We start from the raw sequence: 21500 nt of genomic DNA, 5'->3' as shown, positions 1-21500 counted from the left end.
CTTTGGATTATTCTAAAAATAGAGATTGTGGTTTTTAACTAAGAAAGTGGTTATTGTGTTCTTCAAATAGATTCATATCAAAGATAGATAACATACATATATTACGAAACTTATTTCATTCCAAAGTATTTTTATATTTTTCCAAAACTTGCGGTTGCAAAATTTATTTTCCGAACAAAGAAGAACAATTGTCTTCTTTTCATTTGTTCTCTTGCTCTTCTTTTTCTGCTGCTTATCCCATTGTTATATTGTGGTTGTACATTTTTTGATTGTTTCGTTTCGTTTTTGTTTATTTGAACTTACCTGCATGAAGCCTTCTGGACATCCTGGTAATTCTCCTGTGGGGCTAAGACTTGTCTCATAGCCATCCACATCTGTATCGACCATACCCTCATCAAAGCGACCCACAGTAAAACTGTCGAATATTATCTAGAGAGGAGAAGAAAATTGGAAAACATAAAAATAGATTTTTATTACTTCGAAAAGAATAACAAAAATAACAACAACAACAAATATTGTTACAATTCATGTTACGCGAATGTGTGTAGTAAATATGTACGTATTTGTGTACGTTTGTGATTGCTTACAACCTGGTTGGCAATAACAAAATAGGATCAATTTTCTAGTGTCAATTAAGGCATGTTTGCCATTCCGGAGGGGGAGATATCCTCAAACCACATTTCCCCTCCCTTAGGCAATTCACCAAGAAGGATGTGCGTGCATGCATGTGTGTTTGTGTGTCTTTGGGAAATGTATTGAGTACGTGTCGTAATCTGTCTACGCATTGGACATTCAATTATTTGCCCCTAATAGCCATAAATCATTTCCTTTCGTTGCACGTTTTCTTGGCGTGAGTTAACGTGAGTAACACGCTCGTGACATGTTGCCATGTTACATTTTGCCATCTCTTTCGTACATTTTTCAATTAGTTCTGGTGGTATTTCATTTTTCCTTACTTCCCCTATATTTTCAATTCCTGATTTTGTTTCTCTGGTTTTTCTTGTTGTTTGTCACCTTTGGGTAATGGGAATTTATTACCCAAATGTAACTACTGTGACATTTCATTTTTCTCCTGCGCTCCATTGTGTTTGTTTAGTTAGAAGTTATCGTAACATCACTACTATGCATGTCTCTTATTAGCTGGACAAAATCGAAGAAGAATTTTTTTGTTTGGTATTCTGTCAATCCAAAACATTGATTGACAGCTCTTTTTTGTTGGCTAACAAATGATGGTGCTGCAAAAAATCATATTTCATTTCGGGTCACACAAAATAAAATAGAGAAGTCAAGCAGCAAATTGAGTTAGTTAATATTACAAATTGACGTTTGATTTTTCAGTTTGCTGTGAAATTGCAAAATGGGTCAAGGTTGCAACATGTAAAAAATTTTAAATGGATATAAACCGAAATCGAAACTCAAAATGCCTCAAAGGGGAGTAAGATGAAAACGTATTTGTAGCAAGGTTGAAAAATTGAAGAAACAAGGACAGGTTCAACGTATGTAAATCGAACATAATTGTTTTTTGAAATTAAAATTCAAATCGATTGTCAATTGTATATATATATATAATGTGAACCGATTTCAATGGGACTTGCCAGAGATAAACTTATATTAACTACAGTTCATTGTACAAAATTGTGTCACAATCGGAAAAACTTTGGGTCTTTAGTGCACAATTTACATAAAATCGAAAGAAAAGACATATAGGAGCTATATCTAAATCTGAACCGATTTTCACGACACTTAACACACATCATTCTAGACCTAATTCGTTACGCAATGCCGTGCAAATCGAAAGATACATATTGACTTTAGTGCACCTTTTTCATTAAATCGGAGGAAAAATATATATGGAGCTATATCTAAATCTAAATCATTACGCTATGCCAAATTTAGTGCAAATTTAAATATATATAAGGACTTTGGTTCTCCATTTACATTAAATCGGACGAAAATAGGTATGGGAGCTATATCTAAATCTGGACCGATTTTCAGGAAACTTGACACACATCAGTCTAGACCCAATTCATTACGCTATGCCAAATTTCGTGCAAATCGAAAGATATAGACGGACAGAAATTGATTCTATGCATATTCTCAAAAGGAACCATGTGTCTATCTCGTTTCCTTTTGCCTGTTACAAACATATGCACAAAGACAGAATACCCTGTACCACAGTGGGGTGAGGGGTATAATGGCTGGTCACCGATTTTCGGTGCTTCCACAATAAGGTAGAGCGCATAGAAAAACCAGTAAGGAAAGTAGTAAAGCCGGACGGGGCCGACTATATGACTATATATGGAAGGTCTATCCAAATATTAAGCGATTTCAAACAAACTTGTCACAGGTGAGGTTATACTAATTTCAGAACGTTTTGTTCCTATTGGTTCCTTGGTGCGTCAATTACTTAAAATCAATCTATAATAAAAGGGAGCGATATCTATCTAAATCTGGACCGATTTTCACGAAACTTGGAAGACATCATTCTAGACCTAAATAATTAGGCTGTACCAAATTTCGTGCAAATCGAAAGATATATAGGGACTTTGGGGCACCATTTACATGAAATTGGACGAAACTATATGGGAGCTATATCTAAATCTGGACCAATTTTCAGGAAACTTAACACACATCATTCTAGACCTAATTAATTACGATGTGCCAAATTTCGTGCAAATCGAAAGATATTTAGGGACTTTGGCGCATCATTTACCTCAAATCGGACGAAAATATATATGGGAGCTATATCTAAATCTGTACCGATTTCCAGGAAATTTAACACACATCATTATAGACATAATTCAGTACTCTGTGCCAAATTTCGTGCAAATCGAACGATATATAGGGACATTGGTACACCATTTACATTAAATCGGGAGAAAATATATATGGGAGCTATATCTAAATCTCGACCGATTTTTCCCAATTTCAATAGGGTTCGTCCTTGGGCCAAATAAGTGACCTATGCCAAATTTCATCCAAATCGGATCATAAATGCGACCTGTACTTTGTTTACAATTTAACATCTACAGACGGACGGACGGACATGCATAAATCGACTCAGAAAGTGATTCCATGCATATTCTCAAAAGGAACCATGTGTCTATCTCGTTTCCTTTTGCCTGTTACAAACATATGCACAAAGACATAATACCCTGTACCACAGTGTGGTGAAGGGTATAATGAATAATGCATGGAGACATTTTTTAGAACAACAAGTAAAACAATGAAAAGTTCGACTGGGCTAGATGCCCAATAGATCTCATGATTTACGTGGCTATGTCCTCATAAATAGTCTGTCCAGAGGTTTTGTAGCCTAAGAGAAAACTAAATAGCGAAATTAAATTGGATATGTCTGCTAAGACCTTCACTGTTCCACAAACGGGTGGTTGCAATAATATGGGTCTAAGGATATTTTCTACAAATAATTTTTTTACCACAAAAACCCGAAATTTCAAATATGCCTTGGACCATTTTCTACATCTGTATACCCTTAACCATAAGGTGGAGTGTGCATTAAATTTGTCAACACATCGAAATATTCATCGGAGATCAGTATAAAATTCTATGTCTATGTTTGTGTGTCCGCCTGTCTGTTGAAATCACGGTAGAGATCGCAATAATTGAGATAGAGCTTTGAAATTTATGGCAAATACCGAATATTATGGGGATTTTTCTTTCTACTGAAAATTATCGATATTGGTGCACCTTTAAGGGTTGTCCCCATATAACGATACGCATTTTTCTACTCAATTGGTTGTAACTTGTTCTTTTGGGTTGTGTTGCGATAGTAAATCTTCCCACTAAAAATTAGCATTATATTATTCTTGGGACTGCACAAAGCTATAATACATATAATGACAAGATAGTTGTGTTGGATATAAAAAGTTCTGCATGTTAATATTTTAACCAACAAGGACTTCGAATGCCAAATTACGGTCATAATGTTGAAAAATGAGTCTAGAAATGAGCCAATGATAATACCATGAATCGGGAGGGAACTGTATATGGGGGCTATGCCAAAACATAGACCTTCTTAAGCAAAGATATATTTCATCCTCTAAGAACCAGGTATGTCAAAATGCAGTCGATTAATGGGGCTATACCAAAGCGTGGACCTACATTAACAATTTTCTGAAAAGATATTTTTTACCACTAAGTACAAATATTGCCTTAATTTGGCTCTTAGTTTGGAAAATTCGACTGGGACCAGCTAGGTATTTATAATGGGGTGGGACCTTTATATGGAGGGTACCTTTACACCTACCCTCCAATATTGACAATACATCGTAATAAGATTTGCCGCTGAAGGAGCATCCATCAATCAAATTAGACTCCTCAGAATATAAAGGATATCCACATTTCCTATACCTAAATGCTCTATATCTCGAGACACCCTCACAACGTTGCAAGACACCATAATTTTGTGTGAAGAACTTGTGAGAAATTTGTATAAGAAATTTTGGTTCTTTGCTCATATTTTAGAGGTATTATCATACTAGGACAATTTTGGAGATTTGGTTCAGGCTCAGTCGATATTATCTCCACATTTCTGTATTAATATAATTTCAATATTTCGATGGAATTTTCTAAATTTAAATATAAACTAAATTTTAACACATATATACATGACTGTCATTTATTGGTATGAGTATTATAATCTAATTCTTTATCACATACCACTACAAACATACACCTACATTTCAAAGTATCGCTTTATGGCTTAACTTGAGCTATAGATACGTTGTGGCTTAATTTGTTCTATTGTTGTGTGGTGTAGTTGGTGTTGTAACTTCAGTCATCTGGTGGCATAACTGATAGTACACAAGCTGTCGTCGCTTCGTTGTTCTTTTGTTTCATGATTTGTCCAAACATTTGTCATGGTACGTTTGAGGGGTGGGTGATTTCCGTTGTTTACCTTTTAAATGAACGTGAAACGTTCATTGTTTTCGTTTCTTTTTTTCTCATTCAAAGGGCTGATTGAATGTAAATTTACGGATTTTTTGTCTTACGCCCCCTCCCCCTAGACCCATTCTAAGAAATTTCGTGTATAGCTATGCTTACCTTAAATATTTCATGAACAATAAAAATTACATCCTTTCCTCTGTTATTTTTCCCGCCCTTCTTTTAATATCCTACCCTTTTAGCCCTTTTATTTTGTTGTTACAACAAATATTATTCTTTTTAACATGAAATTTACTAAGAATGAATTAAGAAATCCAAAACAACAGAAAAAGAATTACATTAAAAGCTCTTTCCTCAATTTCCTGCTTAATTTAAACCCCCCAACATACACAAACAAAAGGCAAGCAAACGAACAAAAATCGTTCTAAGGTATTTAGCCACAATTTAAAGGTAGGGAAATTGGTATTTAAGCAGGCAATTTGATTTTTTTCTGTAAAATAAATTTCAGCCTTTTAACATTTTGCAGAATGCCTGCTTGTCTAATTAACATATTTCGTTGCTGCAAACGATTAGAAGATTAAAATTATCTGAAAGCCTTTTTCTTTAAATTGCTTCATATTTTTCCGCTTGATGGCGGTGGTGATTAGATATTGTGTGCACACAACGAGAAATTAATAATAAAACATAATTGCAGACACTGTTATGTAATAAGATTTAATGGGATGGATATACATATAATGTGGTTTGTTTTCGATTTTGACTTTAAAATTTGTAGCAAAATTAATTTGGCAAATTTATGTTGCCATGTTCTTATAGCTTTGTGTGACCGGAAGAGTTTGTAACGCCGGAAAACATTGGTCCTAGGACAACCTTTTATTATACCGATCGTGATATATCGACTAGCTGAGTCGATCTAGATATGCGTGGCCGTCCATTGTTATTAGTAAGTACGATGAAGGCCCCAGTTATGGACCAATCGTTACGTCAATTTTGAATGTAGATAATGATAGGTTAATATTTAGGGGATGAATTTTTTCACGATGAAGGGAATCTGACCAAAGACTGTTTAGATGAAGACATGCCAATATTTTGCGTGTCGAATGGATCACGACTTTTGTGCGGGAAAAATGAATCTTTTGGCGTATATATTTACTCCTGAAGGCCGTAGACCCATGAAATTGAAACTATATCTAAGAGGAGTGGTTGGTGTATGTCCTTGTATGTAGGAGTTATACGTTAACTCCCACATATTTAGATATTGCTTAGTATTACAATTACCAAACTAGAGGTAGGAAATATCGCGCGGATGGTTAGGAAATGACTAGTTCATATTTAAAGAACATCTCAAATTGTACATGGGGGCGACGATGTGGCCAACTAATTCGAAAGGGGGACCAACCAAAACTCTTTTCTAAAAATAACAAAATTTGAATCTTATGGAGTAAAGCCTCAGAGGAGCTGTTGACCTCTAATCGGTCAATAGAGTACAAAAATCGCAAAATATTATGTAGGCTCGGAATGTATATCCGCAGAAAGTTAAGGGTTAGTTGTGGTATTTGGGTATTTTTAACTATTTATCAGAAATTATTGTACATTTAATTAAACATGTTTTGAAAAGTCCAATACCGCCCAGTTTTAAATGTATTGAATTTCAGTGTCTCACCACCCAGCACCACCATGCAGAACATTGTGTAAGGCCATTGGGTACTAATTTCGTAACGCCTCCTAGAATCACTTTCTGAGTCAATTAACATGTATTTTTTTGTAAAAAAGAACAGGTCGCTCTTTTTATATTTTTCCTTATGATGAACTCTGTGTAAATGAAACCAAAATACCGAATATTGGGGGTACCGTTATATGGGGGCTACCCCGAAACATTGATAATATAAGATACAGATGAGTATGACTATAGTATGACGCTAGGCAACACTGATTAGGCCAGATATACATAAGGAACGTTGATAAAACTACGACTCCCAGGGATATTATCAGAAGATTCATATCTTCTAAATATGGTATATACGACAAAATCCAATGAAAATATCTAAGGGGTCTGGAAGTTTTACATAAATATGTAATTTTGTAAATTTGTGCCGCAAACACACACGCATCACATAAGTACACGGGATAAACTGCCTCTTACACTTTTCCATGTAAAATGTAACATCAAAATGGAAATGTATATGTGTGCGCGCGCGTTACTCCGCTTTTTTGCCTAACATAATGATAACATCATTTCAGGCGACAGTGACATGAACATTAGGCGACAACTACCAGCAGGTTGTTTTCTTTATTTTGTAACACTCTAAGGATGGTGTGAATATGGAATTACTTTACCGCCGAAAAAAGAGGACAATCACACTCTACCCTCTTTTTTCACATTCAATGGGAATATAAGGCAAATTGTAACTCTGGCGTATGATTTTATCCGACAATGTGACGTATTTTCATTGTCATTCTAATGCCAAGGATTTCTAACATGCGGATTGTTTTGGAAAAAAAACATTTAAAACTGAGATAACGACTACCAGATTTGATATTTATTTTGAGGTAATTCCATCACCCAGAAAAATATTTTATATCTCAATAAATGTTGTAATAGGGAAATCTATAACAATAACAACATATTATGTAAAAAAATGTTGCTACCAAAAATGAACGATACATCCATTGCCCTATATCTTGGGGAGTACCAAATCAAATTCGGCTTAAAAACGTGCCAACTCACAAAGATTTACTGAGATATAAAATATTTTTCTGAATGATGAAAATACCTCAAAATATACATCAACATCAAGCTATATCTAAATCCAGAACTCTGCGCAAAATTTTGTCTCAATTGGATAAACATTGGGATTTGGATGCACCATTTTCATAAAATCTGACGAAACTATATATGGGAGCTATATCTAAAGCTGAACCCATTTTCTTCAATTTTAATAGGTTTCGCTCTTGGGCCAAACAAGTGACCTTTGCCAAATTTCATAGAAATTGGATCATAAATGCAACCTGTACTTTGCACACAAAAATACATGGACGGACGATCCCCTTTAATTGATTTTCAGGTTCTGATGGGATGTCAAATCTTCTTACCGAAATCTATGAACTTAGGTTGACGTTTTGATGCAGCTCGCCAATTTTACGCATAAAATGTTCTAGAAATGTTTTTTAGACCTAGTCGCCATATAAAGGTTTCATTTTTTCTGATAATTTTCCTTGCATTCCATAAACCGGGCATAAAAATTATTTCCAGGCGCGTCGGTCTTTTGCGCAGTTTTTCCAATGTAAAGGATCATTTCCGGCGATGTTGTCTTCGACTTGATCTTTCCAACATATTCTTGGCCATCTCCTTGTGCGTGAACCTTCAGCTGGTTTGCTTTTATATGCCTTCTGGGCTGCCAACGTAGTCGCTGCAGCTCAATACGTCTTACAATGTCGATGTCCGAGAATAGCTGGTACAGCTAATGGTTCATTCGACGGCGATATTCACCGTCAACGCAGATCGGCAAATAGATCTTTCGGAGCAGTTTTCTCTCAAACACTCCAAGAGCTACCTCATTTGTTTGCGTACGTACACATGCTTCAGATCCGTATAACAGCACTGGTAGTATCAGTGTCATGTAGAGTGTGAGTTTGGTCTGGCGGAAGGTGGCCTTGCTTTTGACTTGTTTGCTCAGACCATAGTAGCATCGGTTGGCCATCGCTATCTTTCTTCGAATTTCAAAACTGATGTCATTCGTTTTTTTATGGCGATACCAAGGTATATAAAATCTTTGACTACCTCGAAGCTGTAGTTCTCAAGTTAGACAGTTGGTCCGAGTCTATTGGACGTCTTGCGCGTTGATACCATCAGCTTGGTCTTCTCGCCATTTACTGCCAGACCCACTTTGGCAGACTCCTTCTCAATTTGTTCAAATGTGGCTGTTACCGCTCTCAAAGTTCGACCCATTATGTCGATGTCATCTGCGTAGGCGAGTAACCTGTGTTGTTTGGTGTACAGAGTGCACCACCCAGGTTACTGATTAAAAAACCTTCTTTACAGAAATATTTTATGATTTTGTCATTGCTCGAATACAAACGCGTTGTTTAGTTTTCTTTATATATGTATCTGTTAGTTGGCTTATCATTTTCCCAAATAAATATCTATACTGGCAGACTTGTACATGCACAATGACACAATAGACATATGAAATTTCCGACCTTTTTAAAATTTTTGAATGCACACCGAACTTAACGACCTTTTAAGTTGTTTATACAAATGTTTACCATTTTAAATAATTTCGTGAAAAAAATTGAGAGATGTGTAATTTTTCCTGGAGAATTTCGGTATTTTATATGGAAAACTTGAAACTGGGAAATTTTTCTATGAAATTTTTCACCTTTTTTATCGATCCACCATCATCATTCTTTTACACACATTCTTTAGGAAATCCCCCAGGAATAAAAATGAACATAACAGCACTATGACATACCATAACTGTATCACACTTAACTGCTCAAAACTTTCAGTTCACAACAAATTATTAAACATAACAGGAGTTGGAACTTTTGTTCTCCCCTATTCCCTCCATTTAAATATTTATATATAGAAGTAAAAAATACAACTTTTGTTTATATATATTTGTTTTTAACAATTTTGGTTCCCCTAAATATACTTGTTTTGGTTTTTGTGATTTTCAGTCTGGCAGTTCTGCTAGTTTCCTAGCGTAAAAGCTTTCGTGGGGGTCATGTCAAATAAGTGTAGTCGGTTGGTCGGTAGTGTGGTGTGGCGTGGTGAGTGTCTCTTACAGGTTATCGCCATCTACAAGTAGTGTAAACTTCTAGTTATTGTTGTAGTTGATTTTGGTATTTTTGTTGTTGTTGCTATTGTTGTGATTTTGTATTTTGAACGGCAGGGGTTATCATGATTTCGTTAACAAACAACAACAATGAGTTGGGGATTTTTGTTTTCTTTTTTTTTCGCTAGGAAACGTATGTTAAATTCGAAGACAGTAGCAGTTAGTTAAAGGTAAGCTCTGACAGTGACAAGGGCATAATCTTGTGTTGGCACACTTTCAGTACGTGACATATGTCAGTCAGTGGGTTAGACAAACAGCTCTTAAATGGAGGGGATGTTTAGGTGAATGGTATCTGTTATTTTTTTTGGGGGGGGGGGGGGGGGGGGGAACGGAAGACTAAACAGGGTTCATTGTTCAATGACAAAAGGCAGATTTTTTTATATCATCCTTGAGTGTCCTTCCGGAAATAAGTTTTAATATAATTACATCATTACGACTGTGACGGTTTTTATTCAATGTGGCCGAAAATAATAACGAGAAGGTATTTTAAAAAGTTGGAAAGGGAACCTGTCTTTGTAACCTTGACCTTAAAGCTGTTTTTATTTCCATGTAAACCAGTATGAAAGGGACATGGTACTGACTGCCCGACTATATGGCGCCCTACACCACCACTCCTAAGTTCGACTGGGCAGGACTTTTTATACCCACCACAATGTGGTGTGATAGGGACATTCGTCTGACTGGCCGACTCTATGGATCACTACACCACATTGGCTATATGGGGAAGGAGCTTCTCTTCCAGTTTCCAGGTCGGCTGGGCAGGACTTTTTATTCCCATCCACGATGTGGTGTGCATTCAAAATTCTTAAAATCAGTCAGGAACTTGTATATGGGGTATATGTTATTGTAGAAGATTGTTCATGCTTTAATAAAAAATAATGTACCACTCAGGTTGTAAAACTGGAGTTGGAACTTAAATATTCCGAAAATTAAAGGTGATATGGTTATGGCCTGGAATCCGATATGCCAAATTATGGCCACTTCGATGAGAAATTTCGGTTAATAATTCCGAAAATGGAATATATGTTATGTTTTAATCCCCAAGAACCCGGATTGCCAAATAGCAGCAGCATAAGCTGAAAACTTGACTAAAGTCTTCAAAATACTGGGACCTTTATATGAAGGCAATGTCAATTCTAATGGATCTATCAAATGTAGCCATGGGTCTACCTCGATTTCTTCTACTTGTTACGAGCCACCTTGCTATCCGAATTTTGAGTTAGTTTCGACTCGACCCAAACTTCAGGAAACAAGAGACATCCTATCTATTGAGGACATAAAATGAATGCCGACTCAGTCAGTTATACTTACTGGTACTCAAAAACTCCGGCCTTTCAAGATCACCAATTATTGTTGTTTAAAGGCGTGTGCCTGAATAATTATCTTTCCGTTGCATGGGTAGGAGTCCTTTTTCTTTTCTTTAAAAACATAATACCCACCCTTTTTGAGCATTACACCCACACGTATCATTTGCCCTTTAAGTGGTGTGCAGCAACAGTAGCAGCCGGTATTGAGGCCAATTCCATGGTTAAGAATGCCATTCCTGTTTCCCCTTTAATAAACTTCTTGTCATTTGCATGCGTTTCGAAAAAATGCTGTCACCGAAAAATCCTTCATATATGCATAAGCATAAGCACGTAATACATGCGCACATATACACACACCCGCTCTCCCCAATACCTATATAATGTTTATGTCATACATCTTCATCATTCTTATCATCCACAGATTTGTGTGTGTATGAGTTCTTTTTGTAAGTGTGTGTGTGTGATTGTTATTTTTTGTCGTTGTCATGTTGTTATTCAGAATATCTGCGGTAAAAATCCTTTTCCTTTGCTATAATCGTTGTCCTTAACTATGTACATTTACATATACACACACACACACATTATATCTGAAACCACAACACTTACCTGTACAATGTCACCTTGATCGTGTCCTGATGCTGTGAATGTTAAGTGACACAGAAACGGGAGTTTATTCCACTGTGGTGTTGGCACCTTAATGGAGTACGTTCGTCCAATGTCGCCATAATAGGTGCGGTTACAAACTGCAATGACATAAAAGCAAACGAGAAAAGAAAAAACACATGAAGATGATGAGAAAAGAGTAAAACACAAAAAGAAAAAAAAAACAACATCAGCCAGCATTAAGGTAAAATGGTAAAAATCATCATCAGCATTTGAAACAAACAAAGAAAACAACAACAATTGTTAGAGATTGGTATTCAAAATCTTTGCCGGGGGAATTCTACAAATACACACACAGATACACAGACAGACACATGATTTCTATGGTTTTTTGATCTTTGAGTGTATCTGCTCCTGCTGCTACTGCTACTGTTCTTGGCCCCTGGCAATGACATAAAGGTGATAATTCAAAAACACCAACATCATTTGGCCAGAGACTTGAGTTATTCATTCATGCATTCGTTCATTCAATCCACAAACAGACAGAAGCTGATTCCGTAGGCTTTTGTGATTTAGTGGCAAAGGATATGGACAAATGATAGATAAGCCAGTATATCTGTTAGAAGTTGATTTAAAGTAGCTTTCTAAATCAATGCATGTGGGTTTTTGAGACAGATTTGTCAAAAACAAATCTCCATAGATTGGATTTGTTTTTTTTTTTCAAGTGACAAACGAACGCATATAGCAAATTTTGTATGTCCTTCACTATCAGAAGTGCATGGGTATCTGTAATAACTAAAATGTGGTCCAGGGGATCAATTCTTCTTTTATGACAAATATTTTCAAGATAACCAGTAAGATCGGGCAGACAGGGTCTCTGGTCTCTGATCCATTTATGTGAATTCAAACAAAATTATGTATTACATCTGTCTAAAATGTCATCGCAATTGGACAAACTTTGTGCATCTGACACACCATTTATATAAAATCGGTCGAAAATATATAAGGGAGCTAAATCTAAATTGGAACCGCTTTTAACAAAACTTAGCACACATTCTATTGAACATGCTATGTATAATTTTGTGTATCGTAAAATCTGAAATGGTTAAAACAATTAATACACTTTCTATGCTAGGTCCTAAATCAGGCGAAAATATATATTGGAACTATATCTTAATCTGAACTGATTAAATAGGGTTCGTTCTTGGGACAAACATATTAGTTATACCAAATTCTATACAATTCGGATCCGTAAATCCGACCTGTATTTTGCATACTAGAAAACAAGGGCACACAGACTGACGGACATACCTAAATCGATTTAAGGTCATAGCGCTGATTCAAAAATAAATTAAATTGGGGAGAACGGGCTTCTTGCCGTCACCTCTTGCATACGTCCCTGCCTATACCACAGTATGGTGAAGGGTATAAACAGTTGCGGTATAGGACATAAATAACATTGCCACCCGGTGTCAAACATTGTGACAAGAGTCGAACTCAGACGATGTCCAGTGATAGCGAGTATTTCTAAGAAAAATCTGGCGGATGAATGTCCTTAAATAATGCCTTTATCATGCCTCCACTTTTTATGAATTCCTCCGATTGGTGGCAGGGCCAGCCACTCTGACACCACCCCTTGCGAACGTCCCCACTGATATCACAGTGTGGTTAAGTTTATATCTAATTCAGTATAGGGCCTAAGTAATATCGGCCGGGCTCCCTGCCACCATCCTCTGCGTCTGCCTATACCACAGTGTTGTAAAGGTATAGACAATTATTACAATTTTTGCTTTTAAGATAAAAAATTGTTACAAAACCGGTAAAAAAAGTAGTAAAGTCAGACAGATCAGATACCCTTTACCACTTTTGCTGTATTCAAGAGATGCGTCTTAACTTTTTATAGACCATTGACATGAAATCGGCCGAAAATATATATAGGCGCTATATCCGAATCTGAATAGATTTAAATAAAACTTGGCACACGTTAAGCTATCCTAACTTCTGTACGTTGTGCAAAATTTCGTGTCAATCGACCCAAATTTGACTCTTTAGTGCACCATTTGCTAAAAATCGAAAATATATATGAAAGCTATATCTAAAGCTGGAACGATTTTCATCAATTTCAATAGGATTCGTCCATGGAGCAAATAAATTATCTGTGCAAAATTCGGATATTAAATGCGACCTGCACATTGTTAAAAATTTAACTTGGTCAGAGGGACGGGCGGACAGATGGACATGCATAAATCGACTCAGGAAGTGATTCTATGCATATTCTCCAATGGAACCTTTTTTTGATTGATTGACAATGGTCGTTTAATTGGTGAAGTGAGTTTCGTGGAGGAGTGATATGTTACAGCAGATTTTATTGACCCCCATCATTATACCCTCCACCATAAGGCAGGTGAACCCATAAAGAATATATGTTTGTGATCAAAATTTTATGTCAAGATATGCGTTTCCGTTTGTCTGTTTGTTCACGATACAGACCGCAATACTTGATATAAAGGTGTAAAAATTTAGACTTGCAAATGTAGACTTGTATTGCAAATGTAGTATATAGGTCCACGTTTTGGTATAGTCCTCATATAACCATACCCCCACATATTCGGTATGATGCGGATTTTCACACGTTGTTTAGTTTTCATTAGGTACCGAAAGGATCAATTAATTTGGGCCTGCCCACAAATAATTATCAATATAGGCTTACGTTTCGTCATATAACGGTATTCACCAATATTCGATATTTTGAGGTTTTTTTTTGTACATTTTTCGACCAAATTGGTTGTAATTTGTTAATTTAGATTGTAACATGATAGTAAATCTTCCTACTAAAAATTATCAATATTATAAATAACGCAACTCCCTAAAGATCGGTATTTTGGGAAGCTTGAGTTAGTCTTTCAACCAATTTGGTAGCAATTTAACATTTGGGATTCTCATTGAGTAGAGAATTTAAAAAATTATTAATCTTTTGTGGCCCAATTTTGCCCACAGACAACAAAATGTTTTAGAGCTTATATTTATTATACAGCTAGTAGATATGCATTCTTTGGATTTCTTATGTCAAGGCCTGATTATGGACGCCACATATCACAAGAAAAATCTAAACCAGTAAGGAAAGTAGTAAAGTCGGACTGGGCCGACTATATGATACCCTTCACCATTTTGGGTATAGTCTACATATGTATTCTAACAGACGTCGCCTGTTTGTTATATAGCATTTCCAGATTAAATGAAACCTTTTCCAAATTAAATGAACCCTTTTCCAAATTAAATGAACCCTTTTCCAAATTAAATGAAACCTTTTCCAAATTAAATGAAACCTTTTCCAAATTAAATGAAACATTTTCCAATTAAAATTAGACCTTTTACAAATAGAATGAAACCTTTTACAAATGGAATGAAACCTTTTACAAATAGAATGAAACTTTTTCCAAATTAAATGAAACTTTTATTCTTACCCAAGGAAATATAATATTTGCAGTAATTTTAAACCAATATTTGAAAATTAAATCAAAGAATATTAACAAATATAGTTGTATGGCTATGCAATTAACATAAACATTCTTTAATTCGGTGTGGTTTTATTTAATATCTTACTAAATAATACTAAATAAATAGTAATACAAACTGGGGTATTTCTTGACATTTTAATAAATAAGGTAACTGCTTATCTTAATGAAGGGGTTCCCGACTTTCAGCTTGTGGGATTTTCAAAACCATTTCCATAACGTAGTTAGAACAATCTTGCCGAGCAAGCTTTTGAATACTTCGCTCGATTACATCAACAATGTTATGTTCCATTGAAACATCACACAGCTCAGCTCTTGCACATAATTTTATTTTTGAAAATGCATTTTCGATTGGATTTAGCATTGGAGAATAAGGCGGTAAGAATTTAAGGTTGCATCTTTTGGATTCGATCAAATTGTTTATGTCATGTCTCTTGTTTATTTGAGCGTTATTTTCCAAAACTGGATTGATTTTCTCAAAAAAAAAAAAAAAAAAAATTCTATAAATAATTTAAATCTGTCTGCATTGACACTGGGATTAGAAACGATTGTGTGATGTACAACTCCCGCGTTGTTTATTGCTGCAATTATAGTGACTTTACGACCTCTGACCGTAGGCAACACAATGTGTGCTCTTGTTCCTTGTCTTGAACGGGCTTGGGTTCTTCGTATGTGAAGATTAAATCCACACTCATCAATGAATATTGTTGGGGTATCCATTTTGTAAAGTCTTGAGCATATTTTTGTCTCAAGCCTAATGTTCTGGAGTCATTCATTCGTTCTATTTCAATAAGGGCCATCTTCAACGTAATTTTTAATTTCCGTAATCCATTTTCTATGCAGCTTGTGGAAATATTTATATCATTTTCTCTCAACAGTTTAGTTTTTATGGCTTGAGGGTAATTCCAGGTTGACTTTCTATATAGAACTCGATCAGACTTAAAACTGATTTTAGCTCGGGAAGCTCTGATAATTGGGAACCTGAGGAAGAATCAATATCCTCGCCAAGTATTGCAAGTGGAAATGCTCCAGAACCTACCGAAGCTACATCTACAAGACCCCGAAACAAATTGGGTCAGTATAACAAAATAACAAAAGACATGAAATTGTTATTATTTAAATTCTATGAAGAGGGGAGAACCATTTCCGAGGCTGCAAATTTAACCTGCATAAAAATTAATTCAGCAAAAACATTAATAAGAAGATACAAACAAAATTTTGGAACATTGAAGGAAAATAAGCGTGGAGGAAATAGAACTAAGTTGTTGACACCACAAGTTGTAAGTCTGATCGAGTTCTATATAGAAAGTCAACCTGGAATTACCCTCAAAGCCATAAAAACTAAACTGTTGAGAGAAAATGATATAAATATTTCCACAAGCTGCATAGAAAATGGATTACGGAAATTAAAAATTACGTTGAAGATGGCCTCTATTGAAATAGAACGAATGAATGACTCCAGAACATTAGGCTTGAGACAAAAATATGCTCAAGACTTTACAAAATGGATATCCCAACAATATTCATTGATGAGTGTGGATTTAATCTTCACATACGAAGAACCCAAGCCCGTTCAAGACAAGGAACAAGAGCACACATTGCGTTGCCTACGGTCAGAGGTCGTAAAGTCACTATAATTGCAGCAATAAACAACGCGGGAGTTGTACATCACACAATCGTTTCTAATCCCAGTGTCAATGCAGACAGATTTAAATTATTTATAGAATTTTTTTTTTGGAGAAAATCAATCCAGTGTTGGAAAATTAACGCTCAAATACACAAGCGACATGACATAAGAAATTTGATCGAATCCAAAAGATGCAACCTTAAATTCTTACCGCCTGATTCTCCAATGCTAAATCCAATCGAAAATGCATTTTCAAAAATAAAATTATGTGCAAGAGCTGAGCTGTGTGATGTTTCAATGGAACATAACATTGTTGATGTAATCGAGCGAAGTATTCAAAAGCTAACTCGGCAAGATTGTTCCAACTACGTTATGGAAATGGTTTTGAAAATCCCACAAGCTGAAAGTCGGGAACCCCTTCATTAAGATAAGCAGTTACCTTATTTATTAAAATGTCAAGAAATACCCCAGTTTGTATTACTATTTATTTAGTTTTATTTAGTAAGGATATTAAATAAAACCACACCGAATTAAAGAATATTTATGTTAATTGCATAGCCATACAACTATATTTGTTAATATTCTTTGATTTAATTTTCAAATATTGGTTTAAAATTACTGCAAATATTATATTTCCTTGGGTAAGAATAAAGGTATCATTTAATTTGGAAAAAGTTTCATTCTATTTGTAAAAGGTTTCATTCCATTTGTAAAAGGTTTCATTCTATTTGTAGAAGGTTTCATTTTAATTGGAAAATGTTTCATTTAATTTGGAAAAGGTTTCATTTAATTTGGAAAAGGTTTCATTTAATTTGGAAAAGGGTTCATTTCATTTGGAAAAGGTTTCATTTAATTTGTAAAAGGTTTCATTTAATCTGGAAATGCTATATATCTATATCTGAACCGATTTCAGAGAAATTTACCAGAGACTAATTAATATTACTTCAGTACGATGTGTCAATCGGCCTAGCTATGGATCTTTTAACGAAGCTTAACAACCTCATTCTACACATAATTCAGTACGCTTTGCCAAATTTTGTGCAAATCGGAAGATATATAGGGACATTGGTGCACCATTTACCTTAAATCGGACGGAGATATATATGGGAGCTATATCTAAATCTGAACCGATTTTCACGAAACTGTGCACACATTATTCTAGACTTAATTCAGTACGCTATGCCAAATTTCATGCAAATCGAAAGATATGTAGTGACTTTGGTACACAATTTACCTTAAATCGGACGAAAATATATTTGGGAGCTATATCTAAATCTAAGCGCTATAATCTAAATCTGAACGGAAAAACTGTTTACCGTTTTGTATAGCTCCCATAGGAAGGTAACATTTTCGGTATTTTAAGACTTTATCCGCATAATCCAACCGATGGGTTACTAATTTATTATAAAGGGTTATATACAAATCTATGCTATGTATATAGGTCTAAATTTTGATATAACCCCACATAAAAGTTAGGCTTCTTTTTCGGTATTAATAATTTGTAACCGAATTTTCTCATTGAAGTGACTTTTATTTGAAATATCGAACCTTACGTTCTATTTTTTTATCTCGATATCCTCTGCAGGTGAAATTTTTACAACAGAGTCTTAGAACCAAACCCAAACCGCGGAACAAAACAGTTAACAATTTTAACATAAAATAGGGGGTTATATGGGGACTACCCCAAAAAGAGGGGTAGGGAGATTTTTTACCATATACGACTGCAAAATACCAAATTGCGGCGATCTCGGCTCAAGAATCCCAAAATACCTAAATTTTGGGTTACCCTTATATGGGGCCTATCCGAAAAAATTAACCTATATTCATATTTATAGTGGAGATATTTGCTACCCAATATGAACACGAAGTACTAAATTTCAGCCAATTCGGTTGAAAAATACGATCAGAACCCCCAAAATACCGAAATTTTGGGGGTACCGTTATATAGGGACTACCAGGAAAAGTACACCTATATTTTTAATTTTTAGTGGAGTAATTTGGTACGCAATGTACAAAATTTCAGTGAATTCTGTAATAAAACGCGCCCAAGAACCCCAAAATACGGGGGTCTATGGACATATATTTATAAATTTTAATAGGAAGATTTACTCAAAGCATCAAATTTCTGCTAATTCGGTTGAAAAACGCACTCAAGGACTTCAAAATACCGAAAATTGGGGGTACCCTTATATGGGGGCTATCAGAAAAAGTGAACCGATGTTTATTATTTTTTTTGTAGATATTTGGCAGTAAATAAGAACAAATTTCAGTGAATTCGGTTGAAAAACGAAATAAAGAACCTCAAAATACCGAAAATTGGGGGTACCCTTATATGGGAGCTATTCCTAAACGTGGACCCATATATCTCATCTTCGAACTTGGCCTGCCTGTAGAGAAACGACGACTCTATGCAATTTTGGCGATCTATCTCAATTCGTTTAGACGCTAGAGTGATTACAACAAACGGACAGACGTACATGCTTAAATCGTCATAGAATTTTACGCTGATCAAGAATATATATACTTTATAGGGTCGGAAATGATTATTTCGATGCGTCACAAACGGAAAAACAAACCTAATATACCCTCCATAGTGGAGGGTATAAATGTCCCGGTGCCTTGAGGAATATTTAATGCACCTCCAGCCCGGCCGAACTTTACGGCAATTTTACTCGTTTATACAACATATTGGTGAGGTACAACATATTGTATTGATGTCCCTTCATCTTTCTTTATATATGTAGTGTACTTGGAGCTTTTTATATTTAAATGGAAACGGGACCAGCGAGCCATACAGTTTTGCGAGTTGAACATGTTTGTTGTAAGGTTATTAAGACCCACTAGGAACCAATTTGGTCGCAGTAGTGGATTAATTATTTTCAGAAGTTCACGTAACCATTAGGTTAGGTAGGTAGCATAACATTTTTAGAAGCTCTTGAGCTCCAAGAATGAGGCTCCAAATTCTTTTTAAAAACTTAAATACTCAAATAGATTATTGCAGCACCATTGATGTTTGTTTATAAATTCAGATTCTGCCCCTTATTACATTACCACCACCGAGAGGAGCAAAGTATGGTTCAATCCTATATGTTCCAGTCGCCTTTATACTGAGGATGCATCAATATCTTTCTATGCATCTTCTACTGATGACAGGGTTTGATATTTAAATCCAAACAAAAAACAAAAATAAAATTTTGTCAATCAAAGAGGACATGATATTTATCCATCCCTTCATAACAAATATATCCTATTTCTGATTTAAGCGACTATTTTAAAAAACTTCTAACGAATTTCCATTTTATTTGAATACAATTAAAAACATAAATCTCAACAAAATCCAATCAATATCATAGCTAAACTGTACAAATTCACTTCATTTGTATTCATATCAATGCAAACAAGCCCAAAATACAACAACAAATCAAAGTTGTTGGTCCCTTTTTTGCAGAGGACACAAAAAAACAAAACGAAAACAAATAAAAACTTTGTTTTCTAATTTTTACTCGACACGCTTTTCTACCTCTACAACCATTTCCCCCCGCCTAAATCTCAATGTCAATAATAGGAACATTTTTGTTATTGTTGTTGGAACTTTATCGTTTGTTTATTTATTTTTTTATTTGTATTTTTGGAATGTCTTTTTTCCCAACAGCTGACTTCATATTTATCGCACAGCCAAAATCCATCATCCCTTGGTCACCCTGTATATTTTTCATCATAATGAGTCGATGTGTGCTTCGTTGTTGTTTTTATAAATAACATTGTTAACAAAATATAAAAATTCTTTACAGAATCAATGTTGTTGTTTATAACTCTCTCTCTCGCTCTTTCATATGTTGATGACCTGTCATAGCTTTGATTACATTTGTCTGTTTTTTCTGTGTTCTTGCTTGGTTGATCGTTGGTTCCTGTAGTGATGTATTTCAGTTTCCTTGTACACTATTTTCTTTGGTTCAATCTCTGCGTTTCACTCAATAGGTAGGTGTTGCTTCTACAATCACTGTCTGAGTGTGTCCTTCGTTAAATCTTCTGGTACATTCTTTATCTATATGTTGATGACCTGTCATAGCTTTGATTACATTTGTCTGTTTTTTCTGTGTTCTTGCTTGGTTGATCGTTGGTTCCTGTAGTGATGTATTTCAGTTTCCTTGTACACTATTTTCTTTGGTTCAATCTCTGCGTTTCACTCAATAGGTAGGTGTTGCTTCTACAATCACTGTCTGAGTGTGTCCTTCGTTAAATCTTCTGGTACATTCTTTATCATTTACCCTTTTGGACTACTAAACGAATGTAAAGCAATGCGCCTGTGTAAAATTGTCATGCCATTTCTCAACAAATGTAAAACTTTATATATTTGTATTCTCATATTTATATTTAACTAAGTAATTTATGCAAATTTATGTCCACAATGTAAAAGGAAAACAACAAACTAAGAACAAAAAAAGTCCCAATCAGAATTTTTTACAACAATGGTTACAAAAACAAACCCACTCACTTATGACCGCCTGCCTTGTCGTTTAACAATGACAGGTCGATGCCAAGGATAGAGGGAGGTGGAAATTTTCAAAAGATACCGGAAGTGAGGTAGACATTGTGTTTTAAAGCCACTAGCGGAGAGTGATGCATGCAGTATGCAAATTCTAAGTAGTACAAGAACAATTGCGAAGCGGTATACATGAAAGGGGTACAATTCTACCCACAAACT

At 35.2% G+C, this 21500-nt stretch overlaps 1 protein-coding gene across 1 annotated transcript; it reads right to left on the bottom strand.

The window, feature by feature from the left end:
• Window positions 1-243: 243 nt before the first annotated feature.
• Window positions 244-13133, bottom strand: LOC133334128 (uncharacterized). The gene is made up of 3 exons (XM_061542426.1): window positions 13025-13133; window positions 11657-11793; window positions 244-429 (listed from the first exon to the last, which is right to left on the bottom strand). The coding sequence occupies exons 1-3, from the start codon at window positions 13131-13133 to the stop codon at window positions 244-246; spliced, it is 432 nt and encodes a 143-aa protein (XP_061398410.1).
• Between the last annotated feature and the right edge of the window lie 8367 nt (window positions 13134-21500).

The sequence above is a fragment of the Musca vetustissima genome, unplaced genomic scaffold (assembly GCF_032173495.1).
Source record: "Musca vetustissima isolate MV318-11 ecotype Yass unplaced genomic scaffold, APGP_CSIRO_Mvet_v1 utg18174, whole genome shotgun sequence".
Classification (NCBI taxonomy): Eukaryota; Metazoa; Arthropoda; class Insecta; order Diptera; family Muscidae; genus Musca; species Musca vetustissima.
This window is presented reverse-complemented; position numbering and strand designations above follow the sequence as displayed.

Coding starts and splice junctions, on each gene's coding strand:
- LOC133334128 (XM_061542426.1), bottom strand. CDS start 13,133: ATGTTTGACACCGGGTGGCAATGTTATTTATGTCCTATACCGCAACTG. Junction 11,794..13,024: donor GCAAGAGGTGACGGCAAGAA/GCCCGTTCTCCC, acceptor ATGTCATTGCAG/TTTGTAACCGCACCTATTAT. Junction 430..11,656: donor ATCAAGGTGACATTGTACAG/GTAAGTGTTGTG, acceptor TCTCCTCTCTAG/ATAATATTCGACAGTTTTAC.